This window comes from Marmota monax, unplaced genomic scaffold, assembly GCF_021218885.2.
Source record: "Marmota monax isolate L192 unplaced genomic scaffold, Marmota_monax_Labrador192_F-V1.1 WCK01_AAM20220418_F8-fsc00210, whole genome shotgun sequence".
NCBI lineage: Eukaryota > Metazoa > Chordata > Mammalia > Rodentia > Sciuridae > Marmota > Marmota monax.
This window is the reverse complement of record NW_026695248.1, coordinates 458,592-480,651: the sequence shown is the minus strand read 5'-3', so window position 1 is coordinate 480,651 and position 22,060 is coordinate 458,592. Positions and strand designations below refer to the sequence as shown.

Below are 22,060 nucleotides of genomic sequence, written 5' to 3'. Positions count from 1 at the left end.
CTGTCCTGGCACGTGGGGTTCACCCTGAGCAGATGGAAGGGGGGTTGGATGCCCTACGCGGGGACAGGGCAGTGAAAGGAGAGTGTTAGTCTCTGGCCAAGAAGTAGCTAGGGGGCTGTGAGAAGATGGCGGCGAGGGGAGTGCATTGCCCCCGTGTGCTGCTTCACTGTGTGGGAGTATGACAAGTCAGGACGGCTAAAGGATATCTTGTTAGGAATTTCCAGCAATAGTGGGGTGCTCCAGAACCTGGAGGAAGGATTTCCATCGCACGAGGATCGGCTACGGGGACTCAAACGCGAGAGGTTTGTCGCACGGAGGGTAACACTGCTTATTCAGCAAATCGCACCGCCGCTAGAGTCTGCAGCGCGCGCTGGGAAACGAGGAGATAGCGACGCAGGGATACAGCGCTGCAGTTTCTGCCAGCCGTGCAAGCACCGTACTCAGGGCTGAATTCTGGGTTCGAGACGGGGGAAGGAAGCTGTCCATCTCGGTTCTCCACACCGGTCAGACCACAGAGGAGGCCAGCAGCCACCATGTTAGAAAGCTAACGTCACCTTCCCTGTTTTCGACTGACCGCAGCTCATTCAGCCATAGAACAGGTAATTTCAGGCTGCAATTCGCCTGCAGCTTGCAGACAGATTGCTAGGGTTCAGTGCCTGGATGCTTCTTAGAACCTGATCTTATCGGACGGAGCGAACACCGAGCGCGGGGCGGCCGAGTTCCGGCTCCCGGAACCGTCCCGGAACCGCCCTGGCCCAGGGCTGCGGAGCCTGCGGAGGCTGCTTCTTGGACCCTGCTCCTATCAGAGCATACACCAAGCACTAAGCGGCCGAGCCCGCGGGGACTGCTTCTTGGAGCTTACACTTATAGGAGCTTACACTGAGCACGGAGCGGCCGAGTTCCAGCTCCCGGAACTTCCCTGGCCCAGGGCTAGGAGCCCGCGGAAACTGCTTCTCGGTCCGGGTCCTGCTGAGGGCCGGTCAGGACTCACCCGTTGCTTTGGTTGCCCGGCAAGGGGAATGAAATGCTGCCATTCGCATAGGATACCAACATGGCAGAGATCTGATGTCATCAGAAAGCCGCGGAGGAGAGATCTTCATCAATACCAGCGGCGACAGAAACAGTTGGTCTCCTGGTAGGGGGGGGTGAGGCACAGACACCCGAGTCTCCTCAAGTTGTCGTCGAGCCAGAGGGGAGGAGCCGGGCCGCCGCCAGCGCCCGGAGCAGGCCCAGCGGCTCGCCAGCATGGTGACCGCGTGACCCCAATTGGAGAGGGGGCGGAGCGGAGCCGCCACCCACACCCGCAAGGTGGGCAGACCCGCGACCCAGTGGTACATGGGCGTGGTAGGAGGGGCAGGGCAGAGCCGCCGTTCGCGCTTGCAAGGTAAACAGACCTGTGACAGCCTGGCGGGTCAGGCCCAGTGGCCTGCCAGTGTGGTACACACGTCACCCCAACTGGAGTAGGGGCAGAGCAGATCCTTCTCCCACGCCCGGATCAGGCCCTGCCAGTGTGGTGGTCACGTGACCCCAATTGGAGTGGGGGCGGAGCGGAACCGCCACCCGTGCCCGCAGGGTGAGCAGACCTGTGACCAACCTGCAGATCAGGCCCAGGGGTCCGCAGGCGTGGTAGAAGGGGCAGGGCAGATCCGCCGCCTGCACCTCCAAGGTAGGCAGACCTGCAACAGACCGGCAGATCAGGCCCAGGAGCCTGACGGCGTGGTACACACACCACCCTAATTGGAGTAGGGGCAGAGCAGAGTTGCCGCCCGTGCCAGGAACAGGCCCAGCGTCCTGCAGGCGGGGTAGTCACGACACCCCAATTGGAGTAGGGGCAGAGCAGAGCCTCCACCCGTGCCCGAAAGGTGGGCAGATCTGCGACCGACCAGCGGGACAGGCCCAGTGGCCTGCCGGTACGATAGACACGTCACCCCATTTGGAGTAGGGGCAGAGTAGAGCCGCCGCCCGCGCCTGCAGGGTAGGCAAACCTGCAACCGACCGGCGGATCAGGCCCGGTGGCCTGCCGGCGTGGTACACTCGTCACCCCAATTGGAGTAGGGGCAGAACAGAGCCGCCGCCAGCACCCAGAACAGGCCCAGTGACCTGCCGGCGTGGTAGCCACGACACCCCAATTGGAATAAGGAGAGAGCAGAGCCGCCGCCCACGCCTGCAGGAAAGATACGCAAGCAGTATGAAAAGACAAGGAAAGAAAGGACCACAAGCAATGCAGGTCAACGCAACTTTAGAAGAGGTAACAGCTGCAGCAGATGGAATGTCAGATAAAGAATTCAGGATATACATGCTTCAGATGATCTGGAGTATCAAGGAAGACATTAAACAGCAAAATCAGACAATGAAAGATCACTTCGACAATGAATTACGCAAACAAATCCAGGAAGCAAAGGATCAACTATACAGGGAGATAGAGGTTATAAAAAACAAACAAACAGAAATCCTAGAAATGCAGGAAGCAATAAACCAACTTAAAAACTCAATGGAGAATACTACCAGCAGAGTAGAACACTTAGAAGATAGAACATCAGACAATGAAGACAAAGTATTTCAACTGGAAAAGAACATAGACAGTTCAGCAAGACTGTTAAGAAACCATGAGCAGAACATCCAAGAAATATGGGATAACATTAAGAGACCAAACTTAAGAGTCATTGGGATACAGGAAGGTACAGAGCTCCAAACCAAAGGAATGAGCAGTCTATTCAATGAAATAATACAAGAAAACTTCCCAGACTTGAAGAATGAGACAGAATCCCAAATCCTAGAAGTCTACAGGACGCCGAATGTGCAAAATCATAAGAGATCCACACCTAGACACATTATAATGAAGATGCCCAACATACAGAATAAGGAGAGAATTTTAAAAGCTACAAGAGAAAGGAAGCAGATTACATTTAGGGGTAAGCCAATCAGGATAACAGCTGATCTTTCAACACAGACTCTGAAAGCTAGAAGATCCTGGAATAACATATTTCAAACACTGAAAGAAAATGGGTTCCAACCAAGAATTGTGTATCCAGCGAAATTAAGCTTCAGGATGGAAGATGAAATTAAAACCTTCCACGATAAACAAAAGTTTAAAGAATTCGCAGCTAGAAAACCATCTCTTCAAAACATCCTCGCCAAAGCATTACAGGAAGAGGAAATGGAAAATAACAATGAAAACCAACAGTGGGAGGTAGGACAGTAAAGGGGGGGAAATAATCAAAGAGGAAAACAAATCATGTTTAGTAACAGAAATAAACAAATATGGCTGGAAGAACAACCCATATCTCAATAATAACCCTAAATGTTAATGGCTTAAACTCACCAATTAAGAGACACCGGCTAGTAGAATGGATCACAAAACAAGACCCAACAATATGCTGCCTACAGGAGACGCATTTGATAGGAAAAGACATACATAGGCTGAAGGTGAAAGGTTGGGAAAAATCATATCACTCATATGGACTTCGGAAACAAGCAGGAGTGTCCATACTCATATCAAATAAAATAGATTTCAAGCCAAAGTTAATCAAAAGAGATAAAGAGGGACAGTACATACTGCTTAAGGGAACCATACACCAACAAGACATAACAATCATAAATATTTATGCCCCAAACAATGGTGCAGCTATGTTCGTCAAACAAACTCTTCTCAAGTTCAAGAGTCTAATAGACCCCCACACCATAATCATGGGAGACTTCAACACACCTCTCTCGCCACTGGACAGATCTTCCAAACAAAAGTTGAATAAGGAAACTATAGAACTCAATAACACTATTAATAACCTAGACCTAATTGACATATATAGAGTATACCACCCAACATCAAGCAGTTACACTTTTTTCTCAGCAGCACATGGATCCTTCTCAAAAATAGATCATATATTATGTCACAGGGCAACTCTTAGACAATATAAAGGAGTAGAGATAATACCATGCATCTTATCTGATCATAATGGAATGAAACTGAAAATCAACGATAAAAGAAGGAAGGAAAAAGCATACATCACTTGGAGAATGAACAATAGGTTACTGAATGATCAATGGGTTATAGAAGACATCAAGGAGGAAATTAAAAAATTCTTAGAGATAAATGAAAACACAGACACAACATATCGGACTCTATGGGACACATTGAAAGCAGTTCTAAGAGGAAAATTCATTGCTTGGAGTTCATTCCTTAAAAAAAGAAAAAACCAACAAATAAATGATCTCATACTTCATCTCAAAATCCTTGAAAAAGAGGAGCAAAACAACAGCAAAAGAAGTAGAAGGCAAGAAATAATTAAAATCAGAGCTGAAATTAATGAAATAGAAACAAAAGAAACAATTGAAAAAATTGACAAAACTAAAAGTTGGTTCTTTGAAAAAATAAACAAAATCAACAGACCCTTAGCGATGCTAGCAAAGAGAAGAAGAGAGAGAACTCAAATTACTAGCATACGGGATGAAAAAGGCAATATCACAACAGACACTTCAGAAATACAGAAGATAATCAAAAACTATTTTGAATCCTTATACTCCAATAAATTAGAAGATAGTGAAGGCATAGATAAATTTCTTAAGTCATATGATCTGCCCAGATTGAGTCAGGAGGATATAGAAAACATAAACAGACCAATATCATTTGAGGAAATAGAAGAAACCATAAAAAGACTACCAACTAAGAAAAGCCCAGGTCCGGATGGGTATACAGAAGAATTTTACAAAACCTTTAAAGAAGAACTAATACCAATACTTTTCAAGCTACTTCAGGAAATAGAAAAGGAGGGAGAACTTCCAAATTCATTCTATGAAGCCAACATCACCCTGATACCTAAACCAGACAAAGACACTTCAAAGAAAGAAAACTACAGACCAATATCTCTAATGAACCTAGATGCAAAAATCCTCAATAAAATACTGGCGAATCGGATACAAAAACATATCAAAAAAATTGTACACCATGATCAAGTAGGATTCATCCCTGGGATGCAAGGCTGGTTCAATATACGGAAATCAATAAATGTTATTCACCACATCAATAGACTTAAAAATAAGAACCATATGATCATCTCGATAGATGCGGAAAAAGCATTCGACAAAGTACAGCATCCCTTTATGTTCAAAACTCTAGAAAAACTAGGGATAACAGGAACATACCTCAATATTGTAAAAGCAATCTATGCTAAGCCTCAGGCTAGCATCATTCTGAATGGAGAAAAACTGAAGGCATTCCCTCTAAAATCTGAAACAAGACAGGGATGCCCTCTCTCTCCACTTCTCTTCAACATAGTTCTCGAAACACTGGCCAGAGCAATTAGACAGGCGAAAGAAATTAAAGGCATAAAAATAGGAAAAGAAGAACTTAAATTATCACTATTTGCAGATGATATGATTCTATACCTAGCAGACCCAAAAGGCTCTACAAAGAAACTATTAGAGCTAATAAATGAATTCAGCAAAGTGGCAGGATATAAAATCAACACGCATAAATCAAAGGCATTCCTGTATATCAGCGACAAATCCTCTGAAATGGAAATGAGGACAACCACTCCATTCACAATATCTTCAAAAAAAATAAAATACTTGGGAATCAACCTAACAAAAGAGGTGAAAGGCTTATACAATGAAAACTACAGAACCCTAAAGAGAGAAATAGAAGAAGATCTTAGAAGATGGAAAAATATACCCTGTTCATGGATAGGCAGAACTAACATCATCAAAATGGCGATATTACCAAAAGTTCTCTATAGGTTTAATGCAATGCCAATCAAAATCCCAACGGCATTTCTTGTAGAAATACAGAAAGCAATCATGAAATTCATATGGAAAAATAAACGACCCAGAATAGCAAAAACAATGCTAAGCAGGAAGTGTGAATCAGGCGGTATAGCGATACCAGACTTCAAACTATACTACAGAGCAATAGTAACAAAAACAGCATGGTACTGGTACCAAAACAGGCGGGTGGACCAATGGTACAGAATAGAGGACACAGAAACCAATCCACAAAACTACAACTATCTTATATTTGATAAAGGGGCTAAAAGCATGCAATGGAGGAAGGATAGCATCTTCAACAAATGGTGCTGGGAAAACTGGAAATCCATATGCAACAAAATGAAACTGAATCCCTTTCTCTCGCCATGCACAAAAGTGAATTCAAAATGGATCAAGGAGCTTGATATCAAATCAGAGACGCGCCGTCTGATAGAAGAAAAAGTTGGCTACGATCTACATACTGTGGGGTCGGGCTCCAAATTCCTCAATAGGACACCCATAGCACAAAAGTTAATAACTAGAATCAACAAATGGGACTTACTCAAACTAAAAAGTTTTTTCTCAGCAAAAGAAACAATAAGAGAGGTAAATAGGGAGCCTACATCCTGGGAACAAATCTTTACTCCTCACACTTCAGATAGAGCCCTAATATCCAGAGTATACAAAGAACTCAAAAAATTAGACAATAAGAGAACAAACAACCCAATCAACAAATGGGCCAAGGACCTGAACAGACACTTCTCAGAGGAGGACATACAGTCAATCAACAAGTACATGAAAAAATGCTCAACATCTCTAGCTGTCAGAGAAATGCAAATCAAAACCACCCTAAGATACCATCTCACTCCAGTAAGATTGGCAGCCATTATGAAGTGAAACAACAACAAGTGCTGGCGAGGATGTGGGGAAAAGGGTACACTTGTACATTGCTGGTGGGACTGCAGATTGGTGCAGCCAATTTGGAAAGCAGTATGGAGATTTCTTGGAAAGCTGGGAATGGAGCCACCATTTGACCCAGCTATTCCCCTTCTTGGTCTATTCCCTAAAGACCTAAAAAGAGCATGCTACAGGGACACTGCTACATCGATGTTCATAGCAGCACAGTTCACAATAGCAAGACTGTGGAACCAACCTAGATGCCCTTCAATAGACGAATGGATAAAAAAAATGTGGCATTTATACACAATGGAGTATTACTCTGCATTAAAAAATGACAAAATCATAGAATTTACAGGGAAATGAATGGCATTAGAGCAGATTATGCTAAGTGAAGCTAGCCAATCTCTAAAAAACAAATGCCAAATGTCTTCTTTGATATAAGGAGAGTAACTAAGATCAGAGTAGGGACGAAGAACAGGAGAAGAAGATTAACATTTAACAGGGATGAGAGGTGGGAGGGAAAGGGAGAGAGAAGGGAAATTGCATGGTAATGGAAGGAGACCCTCAGGGTTATATAGTGGAGGGGGTAGAGAGAGAGGAGGGGAGGGGAGGGGAGAGGTGGGGAGGGGGGAGGGGGGAGGATGGGAAAGGCAGCGGAGCACAACAGACACTAGTATGGCAATATGTAAATCAATGGGTGTGTAACTGATGTGATTCTGCAATCTGTGTATGGGGTGAAGGTGGGAGTTCATAACCCACTTGAATCAAAGTGTGGAATATGATATGTCAAGAAATTTGTAATGTTTTGAACAACCCACAATAAAAAATTAAAAAAAAAAGAAGTAGCTAGGGCAGCAGTGGACCTGGGATGTCACTGTACAAACAGAATGCCTACTTCTTAGGGTCCTGCCACCTCTTGCTCCTTGCCTACCCTAAGAAGATCTGGAAACAAAGCTCTTGGCTTCCTAGCTTGGCTTCCTTGACTCCCACCTCCTCTTCCACTTACTGCAAACTGCTTCTGCTCCCACGATGCCCCTGACGTTCTTCTGGCTAACATCGTTTGGGAGCTTCCTCTGGCCAAACTGAACGGCTTTCAGACAGCGTTCGGGATGGCTTTTCCAAAGTCAGTTCCAACTTGCATAATGGAAACGGCAGTCATGGTGTGTGTATATGCAGAATGCATTTCCTGTTGGCGCCTAACGCTGACCTAAGCTCAAGATGCTCTTTGTCTCATAACCATCTTTCAGATTGGGACTTTGACTTTTCTATTTCACATATGAGGAAGCCTCGAGGTTGACAGGGCTCAAATTACACGACCAGAAGGTGGCAGGGCAGAGATTTGACTCAAGTCTCTCTGACCCCCACACCCAGCTCCCAGCCCGGTCCCCAGGGGGCTCACATCACAGCTCTCTGCTCCCAGCCTCCTGCTCCTCTACCTTTTCTGTCTTGGTCCCTTCCCAACTGTCTCCTCTTCCTCTCTCGAACCTCAGATGATTCCAAGCTAATCCGTAGCTTGGGCCTCTCTTGGGAGCTCCCGGAGTTCTGCCATTGGCCTTCCCACCTGGACGCCCTGTTGACACCTAAGAATCAACAGGACCAAGAAGAACATCCTGTTCCTAATAATCTACCCTCCTCCTTGTGCCTCTTCCTTCTTTGACTTCCTGAAATACCCTTGAGTGCCTGGGCAGTGCCTCCCACGAGTTCAGGCTCTGGGAGGGAGGACCTAGTACCTCGCACTCATCCTAGTGGAGAAGACCGACCACAGACAAATGTGTCCCTAACGCTGGGGAGTGAAATGTGCTGGAAAGTCAACAAAAATGAGGTAAGGGTGATAGAATGATGAGGTGAGCACATGGACTTCCCGGGGAACAACGGCCTTAGTGAGGAAGCGGTTAATAGTGACTGTCCTCCAGTTGTCCAGCACAGACATCTTCCTGGACACCCTTGGCTTTACCTCTGGCTCACCTGACACTTATGGCTTTCCAGAGATGCGTGATTCTTTACCTGTCCCCTCCTCTGCTCCCCCTTGGCTCAAGGACTCAACACCTCCACTGGGAGCGTTGTACACGGTTTTGGTCTCTTCCCTCTACGATGGGCCTCGTCTCACTGCCAAAATAACCTCCTTGAGACTCGAGTCTGTTGGAGTCTTCCACCTGCTGAAAACCCCTGCCTGGGGATCCATTCCTAGGCACAAGATCCTCACAGACAATTCCAAGCCCCTGCCACCATCTTCCTTTTCCTATCTTTTCTCCAGGTGAACGTCCCATCTTCTTCCCTACCCCCCACCTGCTTTGCACAGGCTGTTTCTTTCACTCAGAACATCTTCTACACCCCAACCCCCAAGTCCTACAGAGCTTTCCAGAACAAACTGGATGACCCTTCACCCTGTGAAGCTTCCCTCAACTCCCCAGTCAGAATTGGTGGTGTTCCCATCTGCCAGGTCTAGGGAGGCCTCTGGTATCGCACTTATAACGTTCAAGGGCTTAGGTTTGGTCCTTCCATACGTGTTTGCTGGTGCCCACTGAGGCTACTCTTGGTGCTACTCTTGGTGCAAATTAGGCCAGACAAGGGCTCAGCCCTCATGGCAGTGATATTCTATTCTAATATGTCTCCTCCACTGGGCTGGGCCCACATCTCCAGTGCATTTTGTAAGTAACACACAGTATCACTCGGGAGACCCCAAGGAGGGAGAGAATAAGACAGGCTCCTCGCTGCCTGGGTTCACCTGGGCCATGCATGGAGTCTTATCCATGGCAGGGAATAACTACTTTTTTTGATCAAATATTTTTGAATGCAGGATGTATGGAAATTGCTTTTATTCCCATATTGTGGAAAGGGGATGTAGAAACAGAAAAACTAATTTGATTAATTCACATCCTGTAAACAGTGAGCTTTGGACTGCCGGAATTCTAAACAAGTTCAATAGAACACACTATCTTTGTTCTGAGTCAGAGGAGGCTTTTTTTTAAAAAAAAAAAAACAAAAAAAACTCCATTTGTAACACTTCCTATTTGAATATCTAATAGAAAGCAGAGATGAAAGAATAATGCTAGAAAATTTTTTGTTAGGCCGTGGTGTCTCCACAGTTCAGCAGTGGACCATTACTGGTGGATTTATATGTTGTGTTCTCTGTGCTCCAGGTACCTAGAATAGTGCTTCGTACCTTACAAGAACTCATTAATATTTTAGTGAGTAAATGAAAGAACGCCTATCATCTCAGCAGCTAGGGAGGCTGAGGCAGGAGGACCACAAGTTCAAAGTCAGCCTCAGCAATAGCGAGGCACTAAGCAACTCAGTGAGACCCTGTCTCTAAGTAAAATACAAAATAGGGCTGGGGGGATGTATCTCAGTGGTTGAGTGTCTCTGAGTTCAATCACTGGTAACCCCCCCACACACACACAAAAAAAAGAGCAAACAGACCAGGGGATACGTGAGTGAAGAGCATATTTTGAGGAGAGGTGGGTAATTCCCTTTCGGTCCTCTTAATTCTTAGGTGTCCCTGGGGCCCTGAGATGAGCAAGGCCAATAGGAACAGAAATATCTGGAGGCATCCATGTGGTGCCTTTCAAGGGAACATTGAGTAATTCTTTGAGAGAGTCACTTTCTCAGAATAACATTAATGGACGTATGATGATCTATGATAAAATCTTGGTAGAATCAAGAAGAATAAAATCAGAAGAGACAGCTTTTTATACTGGAGGGGAGATTATGATTTGCATAGGGAAAAAAAGGAAAGTGAAAGAAAAACTAGCAAACAAAACAAAAGACCCAAGACAGCAAACACAGAAGCCGAACCCAGGAAAACCCGCTTCACTTGGCAAAGACTGAAACTGAGAGGATGAAGCCCAAAGGTGAGCTCTTTGGGAATCATTTTCAGACTATTGTATGGGGAATACCAAAAAATTATCTAGGATTCAGTAAGATGTTAGATGGATTTTTTCCATGTCCATAAACCCAAACACAGTCAGAAAAGGGGGATGTCACATGGCAGGATCTGTTCTGAGCCTCCAAGTGTTCATGCCCTTCACCCAGGAATCCCTCGCCTAGACTGTAACCTAACAAAATAATCCAACTATACAAAGCCCAGGAGGCATAAAAACATGAGAGAGAGTGGAACACTGGAAACAACCCCAACGTCCAACATTCAGTGAAGAATTAAATACATCAGGATGTAAACACGCCGTGGAAATATGACGGAACACCAAACATGCCCATCTGAAGATTCAGCAATAAAAAAAAAGAAAACTTATGAAATTAGGCTTAAGTAGAAGCAGCATATAAAATTATAGACACTCTAGCTTAATCTACATAAAAACACATTTTTGAGGAGAAAAAAAGATAAAAGGAAATACTCCAAAGTGGAATTCAGATAGCAGTTGGATTAGAAATTATTTTTCCTTTTTAGATTTATTCTAATAATAATAATAATAATAATAATAATAATAATAATAGTAATTGCTAACACTTATGTGGGGCTTTCAGTACTGAGTTCTTAACATGCTCATTTTATCCTCATAACGACCCTATGTGGCTTGTATTACTACTCCTATTTTATAGATAAGAAAACTAAAGTCTAAAAAGACATGGTGACTAGCCAAGAACACACAAAGATTAGGTGGTAAATTTGATGGTAGGCCTTTGTCTCACTTTTTTTTGATACCAGGGATTAATCTTGGGGCACTCGACCACTGAGCCACATCCCCAACCTTATTGTATGACATTTAGAGACAGGGTCTCACTGAATTGCTTAGTGCCTCACTAAGTTGCTGAGGCTGGCTGTGACTCGTGATCCTCCTGCCTCAGCCTCCTGAGCCACTGGGATGACAGGTGTGCACCACCGCACCTAGCAAAGTCCAGGATTTTAATCATTACATTATACTTCCATTTAGTTTTGGTTTTCAAATTAAAAGATGTGTGGTCTTAAAACATAAGACCACATTAAAGTCAAATGACATTTCCTTTATGATTAAAAAGTAGTGAGATCTTAGCTGGATTGGCTCCGACTCTCTGAGAAGTTGGTGTGGTGGAGGGTGGGAGAGAGAGGGAGGGCCAACATGGGAGGCCCCTGACATGGGACAGGCAGGGAGAAGGCGATCTGGAGAGCTTGTGGCACCCACCTCAACCAGTGACTTGCTTATGCAGCTCTTCTTGGCTGCCCCCTGCAGCTCCATGGCCTGCTGGATGTACATTTTTCCAGCCAGGATCTCATTCTCCAGCATTGACAGTTCTTTCAATGAAATGGGCCAATTCAACCGTTCCAATGCCTTGTTTAAAGCAGTCTTGTTTTCCAAGTATCGTATTGGTTTGTTTGCATCTAACCTAAAAGCCAAAAAAAGAAACAAAAGGAAAAGAAAATGACTATAATAGAGAAAAATAGGGTAAGATAGTTTCCTCAGTCAACTCTCAGACTTCAGATGACAGAGTCACAGCCGTGCTCTCCCGTCTGTTAGGACTTTGGTAGCTGGCATAGGTTAAAAACAACCACCTCTGTGAATCACTGGAGGTGCTTTTGCCCATCACCTCGTTTTAAAGAAGTTTGATAGACATGAATTTTTTTCAGTAAGATTGCCCAGCAGATTGGAGCCTATTCTGTTCTCCCTAGGCCTAACATTTGTTAGAACCAAATATGAGATTCAAGGAGATTTCACCCAACCAGGCATAGCAGTGACTCTGGAAAACAAAACAAGGCAAAGCCAAACAAAACCCAAATATTTGCTACAGGGCAGTAACTCTGCTAGCTCATTCTAGCTCTTTTAATCTTTGTTCTTCCATGTAAGCCTAAATATGCCTCAAATTTCTGGCTAGGTTGTTTGATAGACAAAGAACAAAAGACACACTTTTTGAGCTGTGGGTCTCCAGGTAAAGCTAACATGGAGTATGGCCTTGTTCCTGGTATCTATTTCTAGTCGCTGAAGCTTCTGAGTCAGATGCTTCTGACGGAGAGGGGTGGGGAGAAAGACATTTCATAATCCCCACTCTCTTACCTTATCCCTTTAGATGGCAGATGTTGGGGGACTGCAGTCTAAATTCAGCTACAGGACTCAAGTCTGCAAACTAAACTTCTCTCCAGCAGACAACACAAAATTCTTATTAAAACTCTAAATTAGAATGATATCAGTAAGATAGTCGAATAAGAAGCCTGGAGCCCTTATTTCCACACAGAGACACTGACTTAACAATGTACAGACCAAATTGGTTACAGCATCTCAAACAAGTACAAAGCCAAGAGGTGTCTTATCTAAGTGGGACAGAAAATTCATTGCATTCTCCACAAACAGTGCAGAACAACTGGAAGAAAACTCCCAAATTCTACCTTCTCCCTGGGAAGGGAGAGTGGAATGTGCATCCAAAGTTCTTGTCTTCTGGGGTGCTGTCTAGAGAACTAGTTTCTGTCCTGTTTAACTTGGAGGGCTGAAGGTAACGGTGGCATGTTTCAGATGCCAGGTTGGAATCTGCCACAGCATCAGAGACACAGCAGTACTTCTGACACGCATCATGGGGAGCAAGAGATCACAGATCACAAAATCCTGAGGAAGAAATAGGAGCAAACTTCTTTAACTGGGAAATTATACACACAAGACCAGAAAATATAAATCTCCAGAAAGGGTTTGGGAGACCCTCAGGATCTTCAGCTGGGATAGTTGGTAAAGACCTCCCCCTGTAAGAAGCCAGCCTATACAAACTGAGAGAGGTGTCTTTTAAATTTTTTTCCAAGTACTCTAATGTCAACTAAAGATCACAAGGCATACAAATATACAGGGAAACATGGTCCAATCAAAAGAATAAATAAATCTCCAGAAACTGTGCCTAAAGAAATGGAGATACTTGACAAAGAATTGTAAAAATATCCTACTGATGTTTCATGAGCTAACAGAGAAAGTAGACAAAGTAAATCAGAAAAGCGATATGTGAACAAAATGAGACTTTAAAAAAAGAACAAAATGAAAATTCTGAACTGAAGAATACAATGGAACTGAACATTTTACTGGAAGCGTTCCACAGAAAAGAGCATCAGTAAACTTTAATAAATTTTAAGTCATTAACAGCTGTGTATCAACAGAGTGAAACAACAACCTACAGAATGGGGTAAAATATATGTAAATCATATACCCAAGACTTGGGTAATATCCAGAGTATATAATGAACTATAACTCAACCCAATTTTAGAAGTGGGCAAAGGACTTGAATAGACATTTCTCCAAAGAAGATACACAAATGGCCAAAAGGCATATGAGAAGATATTCAACATGAAGAATCATTAGTGAAATAAAAGTCCAACCACAATGAGATGTCACCTCGCACCCACAAGGATGGTCACTATAAAAGTGAAACCAGACTGAAAATAACAAGAGCTGGCAAGGAGGTGGGGTAATGGAGACTCATGTACCGTTGATGGGAACATATCATGGTCCCATAAGATTACATCAGCTAGGGACATTCATCATCTTCATTTGTGTAAGCAGATGCTACAGTGTTTGATCAATGGTAAAACATCTACTTCTGCTTTTCTCAGAATACATCTCTGGTGTCAAGTGACACATTAATGTATCAGGTAGCTTTTAAAGGAGGAAAAAAATTATTTCCTAACTTTAGATAAAGGAATTTAACTGTCAAGACTTTTTAAAGGCATGAAAAAGTTATATAGAGTAATGGTAAAAATACTTAAAATTTCCATATCTGGTAAATATCGAGCACATAGACTTCATTCATTAATTTATTCAGTAAGTATTTACTGTACGCCTGTGCTGTGCCAGGCAGAGCGTGTTGATAGACATGAGGTATTTCTCTGATGAATAAATAGCTGAACCAAGCCCTACGACGTTCAGAGTCTGGAGAGGGAGGGGAGGTAATGCGAAATGAAATCAACCAAATGCTATGTGCATAATGAACCCCACTTTTATGTATAATTATAATGTAGCAATTATTTTTAAATAGAAGGGAGACCGGTATAGTAGAGGAAGGGGATCAGTGGGAAGGTGAAATGGAGGAGAAGGAGAAGTACTGAGGAATGAAGTGGAGAAATGAAATGGGGAAAAATATGATATGTGTACATATGAATATTCACAGTAAACCCTGATATTCTGCATAATTATAATGTACTAATAAAAAACATAAAATTTTAAAAAAACCTCAACAATTTACTGGTGGGAAGAGACTATAATAAGCAAGGAAATACAGAAGATATGTAATTATAGATTATGACAAATGGTAAGAAAGAAATAAAGAAATATTGAGAGGGGGAGAGAAAGAGTGCGTCAGGATGAGAGTGAGCTAGGGTGATCAGGAAGACTCTGATGAAGTGACAGTACAAAGAACCTGTCACCCAGACAGTGGGGGAGGGGACATTCTAGGCAGAGGGAATAGCGTGTGTGAAATGAAGAGAGATCAAACAAATCTGTCAGTTTTCACAAACCAAGATAGAGAACTTCAGCATATGTGAATACGTATATAAAAACCTGGGTTCTGAAACGGTGCTAGAAGAAGGGATTCTTTAATTAACTATTTAGAGCTGTAGGGCAAGGCAGGCCTGGGAGAGAATCCAGATACTGTTAGCTATCAGCCAGGTGGCTTTGGGAAAATGACTTAATTTTCCTACACCAGGGATTCTTAAGTTTTATCTCAATTAAGAATTGTCTGAAGGGTATTTTCCAACACAGATGGCTGCACCCCTCCCCTCTGCTATGTTGTCTTGAGAGAAACAATCTCATCTGTAAAGTTGGGGCTGATACCCCTCACATACAGGTGTCACAGGAGTGAAATGACACAATGGGAGTGAGGTGCTTCATGGAAGGCCTGACACACATCTGGTGCTCAGGGAGGTAGTGGTCGAATAGGGTCTACACATCTCTCCTAATTCCCTTTCTACAGTCCTGGGTCAGGCTGAAGGGATCTTTCTCCCTGACTTTTCATTCTATTCTTAACACCAATTTCCAGAACTCTGAGTATCTCTGTTTTCTTTGGTCTTGAATTGTCATTGTCTATATCCACACAGTGTGACTCTGACAAGGCGGGAAACTCCTCAGGACAGACCCTCACCTGATCCTGCTTTCACTCTCCAGGCTCACAGGCAGCCTTCAGGGAAGGTAAAACCAGATAATCTATGAATTATGAAGGTTAAATAAGGAAATGACAAGTATCAGGTGACAGCAAGCACAGAACTCACTTAACGCCTTGCTTTAGAAAGTGAGAAGTGAAGTGAGGTTGTGAAGGACAGCAGAATAAGAAAAATCAAGATCTAGGCTCTCTACCAAAACTAGTAAACCAGCTGTAACTCAGAATCAACCATTTTGAAACTCGCGAATCTAGTTGAATACCTGTAGCATCCAGGGGAGTGAATGCTTGATGAAGAAAGAGGCTGGTGTTTCAGGAAATCTCTGCCCAGTCACTGGCTGAACACAGAGAAAATGGAACAGAGACTTCTCTGGAAACACACATGACAAGGAATGTAATTTTTGTAAAACTTGTTTGGAAAAACACTAACTAGACAACCAAATCATTTCATTAAGCAATGAGGCAGATTCTGAATTCCAGAGGTATCACATTATAATATCCAAAATGTTCAATTGTTAACTAAAAATTTTATCAAGAAACAAGAATTCTTATGTCCTATTCATAATAAAACAAAAACCTGATAAAAGAAGGTTGATGTTTGGTTTACTTAACAAAGATTTTAACTTAATGGTCTTAAATGTGCTAAAAGAGATAAAAGAAACCGTGAGAAGAGAACTCAAAGAAATCAAGAGAATGGTGTCTGAACAACAAGAGAACAAAAAATATAAGAGGAGGTAAATAGAAATACTGAAGCTGAAAAGTGTAATAGCTGAAATAAAAAATCCATTCGATAGCAGATTTAAGTAGGCAAAAGGATCAGTGAACTTACCGGTAGATTAATTATGATAACCAAGCTTGAGAAGCAGCGAGAATAAATAAATGAAGAAATACGAACAGAGTCCAAGGAACCTTGTTCCAAAAAGTGACAAGAGGGGAAGGAATAAGACACTTGAATAAATATTGGTTGATAACTTCCCAAATTGGATGAAAGATATAAATTTACACAACCTAAAAAGTTCAGCAAATTTTAAGGGAGTATAATACAGAGAGACAAAGACAAAGAAATTTTGTGTTTTTTTTTTTGGTGCTGGGGACCAAATCCAGGGCCAAGCTCTGTACCACTGAGCTATACCTCTAATTCCCAAAAAGAGAATCCTTAAAGAAACAAGAAAAAAGTGACTTGTCATAAATAAAGAATCCTCAAGAATATTAACATTTTATTTCTCATCATCAACTGTAATAGCCAGAAGGTAACAGGATGATCTATTAATGTACTGAAAGAAAATCCAGGAATTATATATCAAACAACACCGTCCTGCAAAAATGAAGACAGAACTAAGACATTCACAGATAAACAAAAGCTAGGGGAGTTTGATGTTGATAGACTTTCTCTACAAGAACGCTAAAAAGAACATTTCATGCTGAAATAAAAGGATACTAAGCCATATAAAAAAGTAAACATGCCTGGTAAAAATAATGACATATAAATATAAAAGCTAGTATTGTTGTATTTTGGTATATAACTCTTCAAGTTTTGTATATTATTTAAAAGGCAATTACACAATAATAATTATAACTATGTTAATGGATACACAATACACAAGTGGTAATCTGTGGAAATAACTACATAAAGGGAGGACATGAAGTGACAGAGGAAGAAAGTGAATGTCTGCTATGGAAACTAATAAGATATTGATTCACACTCGAGGGTTATGAATGTTTAGTGTTAACTGTGATCCCCAAGGGAACTACTAAGAAAAACTAAAAAGTACACAGCAAAAGAAATGAATAGCAATCAAAATAGTAGACCAGAAAAATATAAATATTGGAGCACAATAAATGGTACATCCACACATATAGAAATAGCACCGAAGTCCTCCATGATTAGTAAACACTTTAAATGTAATGGATTAAACTCCCCAATTAAGAGACAAAGATTGGCAGAATTTAAAAAAAAAAATGACCCAACCGAATGCTGACTAAAGGAAACTCCCTTTAGAACCAAAGACACAAATGGGTTGAAAGTAAAAGGATGGAAAAATGATATTCTGTGTGAACAGGGATCAGGAGTGGCCCAGAGTGTCTAAACTGTTACTAGACAATAGAAACTTAGAGTTGTAAACTGTTACAACAGGCAAAGGATAATGATTGATATTGATAAAAATATTAAATCAAGAAGATCTACAAATTATAAACATATCACACATCCATTAATAGAGCCCACAAATAAATAAAGCAAATCTTAACCGAATTAAAGGGAGACAGACAGTTTGTACAAAAATAGCTGGAGACTATTTCTAGTAATGGATAGGACATCTAGAGAAGATCAAAAAGGAAATTGTAGATTATAAAACAGAATAAATCAGTTATACAACAGACATATACAGAATACCTCATTCAGTAACAGCAGAACATATACTCTTAAGTGCACATTTAATATTCTCCAAGGGCATACCATATATCAATCCATGATTATTCTCAAAATACTTTAAAAGATCAAAATCAGGCCAGGTATGGTGGTGCAAGCCTAAAATCCCAGAAATTTAGGAGGCTTGAGGCAGGAGGATTGCAGGTTTGAAGCTAGCTTTAGCAACTTAGCAAGGCCCTAAGCAATTTAGGAAGATCCTGTCTCAAAATAAAAAAATATAAAGGGCTGGGAGTGTGGCTCCATGGAAAGCACCCCTGTGTTTAGTCCCCAGTACCAAAACAAAGCAAAACAAGATCAAAATCACAAAAGTATCACAATGGAATAGAACTAGAAATAATAGCAAAGAGAGAGCTGAAAATTTAGCAAATACATAAAAATTAAATATCACAAAGAACAACAGGTCGAAGAGGAAATCACTTGAGAAATTAGAAAATACTTTGAGATGAATAAAAATTAACACACAATATACCAAAACTTATGCTATACTGTGCTCAGAAGGAAAATTTTGGCTGTAAATACTGCATTAAAAAAACAGATCTCAAATAAACAGCTTAACATTATACCTTAAGGTCCTAGAAAAAGAAGAGAAAACCAAACCTAAAGTCAGCCTAAGAAAGAAACAGGAAGAGTAGAGCAGACACACATATACAAATACAGTTAGACAACAGACATAAAAGTTACAAAAATTAGAAGGATTGTAGACTATGAATGGTTATACACCAAAAAATCAGATAAATGGACAAATAACCTAGATATACAGATGACCAAAACTGACCAAGAAGAAACAGATAATTTCAATAGCTTATAATAATTAAAAACATTGAATGAGGAATCAACCTTCCTCCTCCTCACCCACAAGAAAGGGAAGTCCAGACCAGATGGCTTCATGGGAAAGGTCTATCAAACATATGAAGAAAATATGAAGAATATAAAAATATGAAGAAAAATGAACACCAGCCCTACTTAGACTTTTCAAGAGAATAGAAAAGAGGGAACACTTGTCAGTAGTCATAGAATTACCCTGATCACAAATTGAGGCAACGATGCCAAAGACCACTTCAGACCATTTTCCTTTATGAATGTAGAAACACTATAATATAATTTCCTTAACAAAACACCAGCCAATCAAACCCAACAAAGCAGTCAAAGGAGTACACACCAGGACCACGTGGGATTTGTTCCAGGAATGCAAGAGTGGTTCAACCTAAGAAAACCAATTACTTTACTACATCCCATCAATAGGCAAGGGGTAAAATACCAATCCTCTCTGTAGCTGCAGAAAAATCACTTAAAATTAAACACCACATTCATGATAAAAACCATCAGCAAAGCAGAAATGAAAGGAAATTTCCTAAACATAATAAAACATTACATTCACCAGGTGAGGTGGCACACACCTGTAATCCCTGCGTCTTGGGAGGCTGAGGCAGGAGGATCAAAAGTTCAAAGCCAGCCTTAGCAACTTAGTGAGGCCCTAAGCAACTTTTTATGTCTCTAAATAAGATATAAAAAGGGGTGGGGATGTGGCTTAGTGGTTAAGTGGCCCTGGGTTCAATCCCCAGTGCAAAAACAAACAAAAACTTTACACTCAGTGGTGAAAGAAGACTGCACTCAGGAGCAATACGAGAATGTCTCCTTTCATGGCTACTTAATGCTGTACAGGATTCTAGCCAAATCAATTAGATAAGAGAAAGAGAGTCATCTAAATTGAAAAAGAAGAAGTAAAACTCTATGTGCACATGGCATGTTACCATATACAGAGAATCCTATAGATTCCTGAAACTGCAAAACACTGGAACTAATAAATTCAGCAAAGTTGCAAGATGAAAGGTCAAAACACAAATATTGGTTGTGTTTCTGTACACCAGCAAAGAACAACCAAAAACTAAGAAAATGATCCCATTTACAATGGAATCCAAATGAACAAAATAACAAAGATGAAAGTCTTACACACTGAGAACTACAAAACATTGCTGAGGGAAAATTACAGACCTAAATAAATGGAGAGACATCCTGTATCCATGGGCTGAAAGCCCTAATATTGTTCAGATCACAATACTTCCCAAGACTCCCCAAGCAAATTGATTACAGATTTAAGTAATCCCTATCAAAATCCCAATGTCTTTATTTTTTTTCAGAAATAAAAAATCCAAACTCATATGTACTTTTGAGGGCCCCTGAATAGTCAGAACAACTTTAAAAGAGAAAATAAAGGTGAAGCACTCATACTTTCCAATTTCAAAGCATGCTGCAAAACTACAGAAATCAAAACAGTGCCCTACTGGCATAAAATCAGACATATTGACCAATGGCATGGAATAGAGTCCAGAAATAAACTCAAATGTTCATGGCTAATTGAATTTTGACAAGGATATCAAAATCATTCAGGGAGGAAAGAAGTCTCTTAAAGAGCACTGGGAAAACTGGATAGCCACAATAGGAGAGTGAAGTCAGCTCCCTGCCTCACTCCATCTACAAAACTGCACTAAAAATGGATTGATGACCTAATGTGAGAGCTGGAACCATACACCAAACAGTGGGGTCTCTTCATGACCTCGGATCCGGCAGTGGAGTCTCAGATAAGACACCAAAAGCATAAAAAACAGAAGAAAAATAGATCAGTTGGATTTCAAATGATTAAAAGCTTTTGGACATAAAAAGGTGCAGGAAGCCATCCATGAAATACATGAGGACCTTCTCTTGGCATGACAGCCAGGGAGAGAGAGGCCTGGCATTGGGAACTTTCCATGGCTCTCCCATGGCAATAGATTGCCCAATGCACGTGACCTTTCCCTCCACTCTGCTAGGAAGGTTCCTCATAGTAGCTCCAGAGATGGGCGTAACCCACTAGAACTGAACAGCCCACTTTTAACCTTTTTTTTTTTTGGAAGAACATTCTATAGAATCTCTTTGATGTCTCCTGATATAAATAAGGCAGACATGGGCTCCATGGTCTAGAAGCTCGATTTTTTGATCAGCTTAACCATCCTGCCCCAGCTTTGAAACTACTTTCTGTGTTCTGTGGTTTTTCCTCTGTTTTATTTCCTTTAGCATTTGTTTCTCAGCCAGCCCATTCCACCGAGGGCAACCCCATTCCCACCACCCACACAAGGGATGTGGGCGGGAAAAGGGTTTAAGATGAACATGAAAATACAAACTACTGAGTGGGAGAAAATATGGGAAAATCCTACGTTTGGTAAGTGCTTAACATCTAGAAGACTCACACCTCAACCACCAAAACACGACCTGGCTTAAGAATGGGTAATGGACTTGTGTGGACATTACCAAAAGTATGCAGATGGACAAGAATGTAAAAAGACATTCAGGATCATTGGTCATTAGAAATGTCTATTAGAGCCACATGGTCACACTTAAAACCCACTAGGATGACTTTAAATGTTTTTGTTTTTGTTTCAAGGAAAGTGGCCAGTACTGGTGGGACATTCCTGTATGCTGCTGGTGGGGGTACAACATGGAGCAGTCCCTGGGGGCAACACCTCAGAGGCTCCTCAAAATGTTAAGCATAGAAGTGCCACGTGAGCAGCAAATCCGCTCCTGGCCATATCCTCAAGAGAAATGAAAACATGTTCCCATAGGGACGTCTACACAAGGACATTCATAATGTTATTTATGACATTATTCATAATAGCCAGAAAGTGCTAACAACCCAAACTCCCACTTATGGAAGAATGGACAGGCAAACAGAGCTCTGTGTGTGTGTGTTTATGTGTGTGTTTTCAATACGTGTGTGTATGCAGTCCCTGATACATGCTACAGCTTGGATGAGCTTTGAAAAGCATCATGTTTCCACATTAACTAAGTAAAATAAGCAGACACCATGTCTCCTGCTGTTTGATTCCTTTCTGATGATTCATCCAAAGAGGCAGATTCATAGGGACAGAAAGCAGACTAGTGCATACTAGGGGCTGGGGAAGGGGTCGT

At 41.7% G+C, this 22,060-nt stretch overlaps 1 protein-coding gene across 7 annotated transcripts in view; it reads right to left on the bottom strand.

Moving 5' to 3' along the window:
- Vwa3b (von Willebrand factor A domain containing 3B) overlaps nt 1-22,060 on the bottom strand; it is a 256,834-nt gene that overhangs the window by 31,541 nt on the left and 203,233 nt on the right. For all 7 annotated transcript variants that reach the window (XM_058578290.1, XM_058578291.1, XM_046440342.2 and 4 more), the window contains one exon: nt 11,757-11,958. In XM_058578290.1, the coding sequence (XP_058434273.1) occupies nt 11,757-11,958 (202 nt within the window). The remainder of the gene's footprint in view (nt 1-11,756; nt 11,959-22,060) is intronic.